This window comes from Notothenia coriiceps, unplaced genomic scaffold (assembly GCF_000735185.1).
Source record: "Notothenia coriiceps isolate Sejong01 unplaced genomic scaffold, NC01 NC01_scaffold00037250, whole genome shotgun sequence".
In the NCBI taxonomy this organism is placed as follows: domain Eukaryota; kingdom Metazoa; phylum Chordata; class Actinopteri; order Perciformes; family Nototheniidae; genus Notothenia; species Notothenia coriiceps.
In genome coordinates this window covers 6,407,037-6,416,168 of record NW_011369951.1, presented here as the reverse complement: position 1 = coordinate 6,416,168, position 9,132 = coordinate 6,407,037, and the positions used below count along the sequence as shown (strand labels likewise).

General features: G+C 41.9%; 1 protein-coding gene across 1 annotated transcript in view; it reads left to right on the top strand.

Moving 5' to 3' along the window:
* Nucleotides 1-321: 321 nt before the first annotated feature.
* The window catches only part of grin2aa (glutamate receptor, ionotropic, N-methyl D-aspartate 2A, a), an 18,259-nt gene continuing 9,448 nt past the window's right edge, over nucleotides 322-9,132 (top strand). The window contains exons 1-3 of the mRNA XM_010796103.1: nucleotides 322-492; nucleotides 4,095-4,184; nucleotides 5,162-5,259. Coding sequence (XP_010794405.1) covers nucleotides 425-492; nucleotides 4,095-4,184; nucleotides 5,162-5,259 — 256 coding nt within the window. The 5' untranslated portion in view covers nucleotides 322-424. The remainder of the gene's footprint in view (nucleotides 493-4,094; nucleotides 4,185-5,161; nucleotides 5,260-9,132) is intronic.

Below are 9,132 nucleotides of genomic sequence, written 5' to 3'. Positions count from 1 at the left end.
AATTAGAGCAATACATAGATTTGTGTCACAGTAAGGACTTTGATACAAGAGGTAACATTTTAACTTTTCTTACTGAAAACCAACATTTACTACAAAATGAGGTTCTTTCCAAATGTGACTAATGCATTTTTTGTATTACATTAGTACTTATTATGGGGAGAATTAAATATATCTAATCAAGACATTCAAGGGAAAGTCCATCTTTTCAATCTGACGAATAAGTTACCAATTGGTAAAACCTACACACACATTTTTGGAAACGATCCTGTCACTTCTTCCCGCCATGTTTATCCTCTCTTCTTGCTTCTTCTCCATCTTTCCTCCAACACAGTTTCAGAACCCGTACGCATACTCGCCTCCGTTCCGCTTCGGGACGGTTCCAAACGGATCAACAGAGAGAAACATCAGGAAAAACTACCCCGCTATGCACCAGTACATGACAAAATATCATCAAACTGGAGTCGTGGACGCACTTGTCACCCTCAAAACGGGGTAAGGGAACACTATGTGTGCTATGATTGCGAGTTAGAGATTCCTTTTACTGATCCGTGATCAAATACTTGTTCAGTAATGCAAAACATATTCACCTGTCAACCTCGAAAAGAAACACTCTGTTGTTGGGCTCCTACAAATAGATGTGTGTGTCATTGCATGTCTGTGAGTGTGCTTTCTGTCATGTGTTCCAGTGTGTGTGTGTGTGTGTGTGTGTGTGAGACAGGGGATAAATGGGTTTCCTCATTGGGAACAGCAGGAGCTATTTTTAGTACCGGTCTCTACAATAGGAGCGGCGGTGGGGCTGCAATGGAAGTATATTGACGACAAACATTTTGAGAGAGCACAGAACAAATTTGAGCGCTAGTCAGTCTGCAAGTAAACCTTTGAAACCGCAAAGGGGCGGATCTGTAAAAGCAGAATTAGATTTGCCGACGCAGAAGGCCAGCGTCGTAGCGTGACGAATGGTTCGGCTATTCAATAGAGGAATTGTATATCTACATCTGAGCCATTCACCTGTAAGAGAAAGGTTATTTTATTAGACTTTTTCCATTCCTTTCAAGTAGTTTTAACGGAAAAAGTTGTATAATATTTATTGTAAAAACATACCCTACCAGTATGAATAGCACACTATGGGTATCAGTCTGGTTGCCAGAATGTATAGTGCAAACCAAATGCTCCTTAAAATGGATTTTGTAGTCTAAACAATAAGGGATATACGCGTTTAAATAGTCAAATAACATGTTGTCCCTCAGCATATATGGCCCTCTTTGGAGGGATTTTATTTTTAACTCTCAAATCTTGAAGTTCTGCTCTTACAAATCTTCGCCTGTGCTCTCTCAAATGTTGTCTTGCAGACTGAATAGCGCTCAGAATTTGCTTTATGCTCTCTTAGATCTTTTGTTGTCAATATGCTTCCATGTTATGTGTGTGTAAGAGAGAGAGGAAGGCTTCTCACCACAGTTAGAGTGAAAGATTAGAACCATTAGGGTTGAAAGGACGAGGTGAAAAGGGAAAAGTAGAGCTCAAGGCAGGAGGAGCAGAGGCAGAGGGTTGACTCTCATAGCACAATCACATGGGAATAAGAGGAAAGGGACGGGGTAGGGGGCCAAGGGCAGGAGACCTGATTGGAGGAAGTGTGAAGGGCAGGCGTAAAGAGCAAAGAGACAAGAGGGGAAGAAGGTGGTAATGGGATGGAAAAGGAAGGGCAAGAGAAAGAGGGAATTGAGGGTAAGAGGGGAAAGGGGAATGGGACGGGAGATAGAGGAAGGGGACATTAAGGAATGGAGATATGGTGTAAGAGAAAAACATGTTGGCAGTAGAGGACATAAGGTTGATCGGGTGATATGACAAGATGTTATAACTGATTGGTTAATGGCTACAGGGTTGGATCCAATCAGAGTTCTCCATTTGAAGGACGGGCTGCCTCGTGGTAAAAATAAGGGAAAATAAGAATGTGATCCATGATTTTTATGCAGATATGTATCTCGAGCTTACTCTCTCTCATCCATTAGTCATAAGTAAACTGAATGTAAGCACCTAGGTTAAACCACTGCTGCATGTACAATGCCCTCGTCTGTGTTGTTGTATTGTATGGTAAATACAAATAAGCAAAACCCCGGTTTACTAATAAGACATGCACGCAAGCTTTAGAAGTAACGCTCGTGTGTATCCGCACACCAACTGGCTGCAGGTGTGTGTATCCAGTAATACCCTCATTGATAATTCTATTCTGCGGTATTAGCAGATGAGCAACACGGCGGCGTTCAGCTGTTTGAGGCTCGATGGCTGGATTAGCTGTGATCACACATAATGCTGACAGGCTTTACATGCCAAATCTGTTGCAGCCACAAGACGCAAAACTATGCACCGAGGAGTTGAATTGATTACGGGATTTAAATTACCCGCAGTACCAGCAAGGTTTAGAATTTGTAAAGGTCAATTAAGGATACAATGTTGATTAATATTTCATATCCACATTATGCCAGTGTCCTAGCAACAGGAGAAACACACCCTCTGTCTGCACTGTCTGCACAGCGGGATCCCAATGCAGGGTGTTTTGGGAACACAATGACTGTCGGATATCATGGCACTGCACAAAGTCTCACATGCAAATATGGATACAGAGGAGCAGAGGATTTACTGCTGTTGTGGTAACTTTCAGTGTTTTCAGAGATTCAACACGAAGGCACCTCATTGGCCTTCAACCTGAACTGTTTGTGTTTCCTTTCCTCTCAGGCGGACCCCTTGAGTTTTTATGACACAGTGCTGCTGTCAGTCTTAAAAACAGCCTTAAATGCTTTAACTGAAACATCATGTTTGATACATAACATAGCCTTTCTGTTCTGCGGTGGAATACAGATTTGTACACATTAAGCTCCGTTGAGTTCAACTAAAACTTTGATGTCTTAGGGCAACGTTTATGCCGACATTTTCTAGCAAAAGGTCAAACCATGAAACATTTAGAATGTCCAGTTCAATGTGAATTAGGATCTCTGAAGAAGTTCTGCTAAAATGTTTTCTTCGGGGTCAAGATGGAGTTCATGTTATTTACTGCACTGCAGTGTCCCTGTAGTGGTGGAAAAACACGATTAACAGTCACGCTAAATGCCGTGTTAGAGATTACATTCAGAGGTATAAATGAAAAGTGGCAAAAAAAAAACGATATCTCATCCATCCGAAAAAAAGGTGTGACATATTGTGATGGCTAAATCCCTCTCCAAGCCATTAGAGCTGCAGTATGTCTGGCTGCTGGCAAGCACACAAGTGAGCAGCCACAATCACACTGATACGCAAGTGGACACACACACGGACACAGACGGACACACGCGGCTGGTTCCCTACATGTTTGGACACACAGCCTGCGTGTGGATGGAGCCAGTGCTGGGTTAAGCTAATTACACAGCTGAAGTATCGGCTGTGAGCCTCCGTTAGAGGGCTGGATCTGACATTCAGTAAATGCCAGCCAGTCACTGGACTATTAGCAAGGCTATCTGTGTGTGTATATATGTGTGTGTGTGTGTGTGTGTGTGTGTGTGTGTGTGTGTGTGTGTGTGTGTGTGTGTGTGTGTGTGTCCGATCCAACACGGAGAGAGTGAAAGAGCAGCGGTTAGTAACGGCATCAGTTACACGGAAAATGTCAGTCTGGAATCTTGGAGTTTCTACGTTCTACTTCGCAACCTTCCCGTGTGTGTGTGTGTGTGTGTGTGTGTGTGTGTGTGTGTGTGTGTGTGTGTGTGTGTGTGTGTGTGTGTGTGTGTGTAGGCAGAAAGTGAGATTGTGTCTGTCAAAAGTTTGTTTAGGTCAGCCATGTGCCTCCAAGGTCCTATCATCAGCGAAGCGTGCTGTATTGAACCGCAGCCCCTCCCCGCTGTGTCCTGTGTGTGTTTGGTTACGCTTGGATTACACTCCTATTGTAGATGATTTAACACCTTCGAATTGATCCACAAACAACACGTTCTGAGAGAGAAGCTGCCTCTCCTGCTTTTTCCTCACTCTTTAAACAAAACAAAAACTTGAAAGCCCTCATGCATCTTTATCCCTTCCCTCTGTCTGTTTTCTTTCTGTCTCTTTCCTCGGGTCTTGTTTCTCCTCCTTTGCAGGAAACTGGACGCCTTCATCTACGATGCTGCGGTGTTGAACTACGCGGCCGGCAGAGATGAGGGATGTAAGCTGGTGACCATTGGCAGCGGGTAACCAAAGCTTTAATTCTTTTCAAAAGACACTTTTAAGTGTGGATTGTCTTCACTTCATCGTCTGATCCTGCCATTCTTTGGTCCAATCCATTGCGTCAACTTGCGTTACGGGTTTGTTTTATATTTGTAACGCAAACGTTCTGTGCTTTCAAACGTATACGTGTAAAAGTTCGCTTTCTTGCTGAGAGTTAGATGAGAAGAATGACCACCCTCATGTCTGTACAGTAAGTATGAAGCTACCACCAGCAGCTGGCTAACTTAGCTTAGCACAACGAGTGAAAACAGAGGGAAACAGCTAGCCTGCCTCTGTTCAAAGGTAACAACATGTGTTTACCAGCTCCTTTAAAGGTCACTGAAACACACGTTATATCTTGTTCGTTCAATCAGAACAAAACAAAACAGAAAAGTGTATTACAGACGGCTATTTACCAAACTATGCCAAAGTCTGGACCTATTGGCGGGAAACACAATCAACCGGTCAAAAATCTTCAGGTGCCAGATTGCACATGCATTCGACAAAAATGTACACCAATCAAATATGTTTAAATTCGATTTTTCTCATGCCCATATTTACATTGTAAGTATGATTGGTCTTTGTCAATCGTTTCTCCTCTCTGTACCGGCTGCAAAGAGATCCGCTTTTAAAGCGATTAAACACTAAAAGTTGCATTAAGAAGGGACCTTTTCAAGGCCAGTGCGGAGCGGAGGGGTAAGTAAAGCGGCCAAAAGTGTTCCAATGTACATATGGGGCTGCATTGCTATGAGATAGAACTGAACAAATGCAAATCTACCCTTTGAGAGCTTCTCTTTGGGCACAAAAATCTGTCAATTTGATTGTTCATCTGTGACCTAAATGTCCACTTCACGACATTTATATGTGTTTATAGGTACACCTTGTAGAGGAAAATTAATTTGTTTGAAGGTGAAGATGTTTTCTGTTTGTGTGTGTGTTCATTGGCTGTGCTTGTGTTCAGGTACATCTTTGCTACCACTGGTTACGGCATTGCTCTACAGAAAGGTTCCTACTGGAAACGACAGGTGGATCTGGCTATCCTGGCCATCATCGGAGATGGTGAGAAACACACTCACACGGCGTTCTCATATCTAAATTCAAAGTGCAAGACACAGTCCACGAAAAGGCAAAAGGTTACATTGTTCTTTGCCAGAATCACACGCTGATACACGCACACACACACGCACACACACACACACACACACACACACACACACACACACACACACACACACACACACACACACACACACACACACACACACATGACTCCACTGCCTTGTCTGCTGACAGCACAAAGGGAAAGCAGTGAAGTATAAATAGTCCTTTGATGTTATTCTGGACACAAAAGTCTGCTCCAAACAGAGGGCAGAGTGTGTAAGTTATTCTAATATATTCTTCTCTGCAGCACCAGATCTGCATGTGTGTGTGTGTGTGTGAGCATTGCTCGATCCGATTCACCACATTCTTTTATTACAGCAGCTTCAGAAGTTCTTACATAAACAATTTCCAACTGCCGCAAAACAGAGAGTAAAACAACTCCAGCTTTTAGTGACAGATTCATTTACATTTTACATCGAAAGCATTTTGCTGATGCGAGCGTTCACAGCCACTCACATTAAGTGCACTGAAGTTGATTAAGTGAACATTGGTGTCACAATAATCCTCTCCAACCGATTCTTATCAGGGCTCCGGAGCACACAGGCCGCGCTCCATCATATTCAATGGCTGGATCATTGATGAAAAACATCTGGTTCAGTGTTTCTGTTTTCATCTCGCTTTTAATAATGCCATTTCATCTTTTTGTTACACTTGTTGCTCTTCTCATTTAATGCAAATACACACGGAGGGTGTTTTATAAATCTATAAATATAAGCGTTTGCAGTTTAATAACTACAGCCTTGTTTAAAGAGGCTCTCTAATCCTTTGTGGGGTTGTCCCTTTCCTGTGGTGTTATATAGGTTTTAGTGCATGTAAATGGTCTGTAAAGGATACAATCCCCCGGAGAGGAGGTTTCTCTCCCACACACTCCATTGGACTCCTTAGTGACATCACTACGTAACACGCACACTTATATTTGGTAGTACTACAACACATTGCACCTGATAGGCTAAGGGGTTGGACATCTCTAAGCAGTTGGCCAATCAAAACAGAGCCGGTCAGCTAGCCAATCAGAGCAGACTGGGCTCTGGTTTCAGACAGAGGGTGAAAAGAGGTGCTGCAGCACAGGCAGTATGAGAACAATAAAGACCTTTTTGAACATTAAAGCATGGAGACATGTCAGAGTAGAGGCAGAAAATACAAATATGAACCGGCGAATCAAATCAAATCAGGTTTTATTTATATAGCACATTTTAAAAACGGTTTTTAAAAAGTGCTGTACATGCAAATAATAAATAACACATTACTACAATCGCAAACAGAAGACAATGAATTACAACAGCAAATATAAAAATGAAACTCAGGGAAATGTGAAGTGAATGAGCAGAATGTGTCCTCTCCAAAAGTAATAGAGAGAAAGTGAGCATTGTGGCCAGAGAGAGGTCAAAGAGAGGATCAGCAAAGGAGTATGGTTTGAGAGGAAGACGAGGACTTGACTTTGTGTCAGGGAGAGAGGAAGAGAGATGGTAAAGGGGGGAGGGCAGGTCCTTGATAGATGACAGTGACTCTGTGTCTTGGCAGATGCTACTTGATCAGATAGACACAGATTGGGTGCAGAGCATATGGCTTTTCACAGACAGAGCGAAGATGTGTACACAGAAGGGTGGAGGAAGGTGAAGAACAAACACACTGAGAGAGAGAGAGAGAGAAACACATGGCACTCGCCGGTCATATTTTTCCTGAATGGAAATGGAAAAACTGTTTTCTCATGCAGTGCCAGTTTAGCAATACTATGGAAAAGTCCCAAATTGGTGTTCTCACTACTTTTTTTAATCCTCGTTTCCGAATGCACAATCCTGATTGAAAGTACATTTTTCGTAAAAGCAGCAATAGTTCACATTTAGTTTCAACAGTGTTGCAAGATTGTAATCTGTCAGACTTTAATATCAGTCAGTCAGGGTCTGGACTTATCGTGCTCCAGTATTTATGAAGGAGAGTGCAGGTAAGCATTCTGAAGAAACTTGAAATAAGTGAGTGTGCTGAACTGGAATGGATTTTTGAGGTTCATAATTATTTAAATGAGATGACAGAAGGTTTTGTAACAGGACTCAAACGTCTTACATAAATACAACAAATATTCTGAGTCTTAAATGCTTTTCACATGCCTCAAAATTGTGAGTATAGACTGGCGTTCTTGTGTTGCAACTGACTGGTCTCCAGACTATTGCTTGAGTTGTCTGATGGCTTAAAAGGGAACAACATTTTAATTTCAGCAATACATTCTTACCGCAGTTACATCAAGTGCAAGCAAGTCATAACTCCCCAAAGCTTTTCCCTTATAGACAGATAGAAAAATGTCTGCACCTCCTAATGTCGTATTAGAAACGCTAGATACGGCTATTCATTTATTTAAAAATCCAGGAGGACACAAATTCTCATCAATTCTCTGAAAGGTTCAATGGTGTGTTAGTGAGTCCCCTCAAGACATCTCGCTGAACATCACCATGATATTTGTCTTACCCCACTAGCCCTGAATGACACAGATTGGATTAGCCACGCGCCAAATGTCACGGATGAAGCCAAAGGAGAAGGGGGGGGGCTGAAGAAAGTGAATACAGAGTGAGGGATGAAAAAAGATAAGGTCTTTCTACCTTTCTTTCTTTTATAAACACTAAAGAAACAATCTCTTTGCCCGATCAGGCAACATGAAGGCGACCTGAAGCCCAGTGGCAGACATTTCTTTTTAACAACCCCTGAAGAAAAACAGACATTTATCGACACTGACACTTTTAAAGCTAAATTGACCCGAATGTAGACGTGTCTTTTTTACAAAAATACATGAAACAGATCCTTGTTGTGTTCAAAAACCACTTCAATACAAATTGAAAACGACCAAACTTCCCTTCTTCCTTTTAGTTAATGCTAATGATGTCCCTCTTTTCAGATGATATCACCATTTACAATAAAATAATTTAACCCCAAAAAGAAAATATAAAATCCAAGAAGATTTTGCAACAGCCCATAAAGGAACTCCAGTAGAAATTCTTAATGTGTCTCATTCAGGGTTATAAACTTATTTTAGACCCTCCAGAAAAACGCGGGCAAAAATTCTTGATTATGCGATTAAACATGCGGGGTTTTTACGTATTTTTATGCGGTGAAATTGCGGGAATTTGCAAAATATGCGGAAAGTTGCAAAAAATAATAGATTTTTTTTTAAATATTGGGCTGTCATATTTATTCTCTCTCACACACAACCTGCCACGAGTAGTGGTGTGTACCTGGACTCACATTCAGGTTCAGGTCCGGACTCAAGTCCAGAGGTTCAGGTTCAGGTCCGGACTTATAAGTCCGGACTTGTGTCAAGTTGTGTGAGTAACTAAAGTGAACTTATTGTGAGCTAATTATCAATTGAAAATAAACTCATAATCAACTCAAATTCAAACTCGTCAGGTTTATTGTGCCCCCTTCCAACTTGTGTCTACACCATGTCTTTTCTAGAACTCTACATGTGTTACTAACTACACAACACAACTACATACATAGTGATGTACATACAAGACTCAATATGCAAGAGTACAAGTCTATGTGTTCTTGTTCAAGAACAACAGCATATTGACATTGTCTGGGTGAAGTGTTGCTCTTTCGGCAGACGCTATATCACCATACATACAAAGGAGTTAGCTTAGCTACACTACCATATATGGCAACCAGCATCCCACGCTGTCAGTGTCCACTATGTCTAAGCCAGCTTCCCTTGACGTCACACAGATCTCGCGAGCAGTTGCGATATTTTGCGAGACTTCGTGAGCTCAGTAATGGCCGCCATAT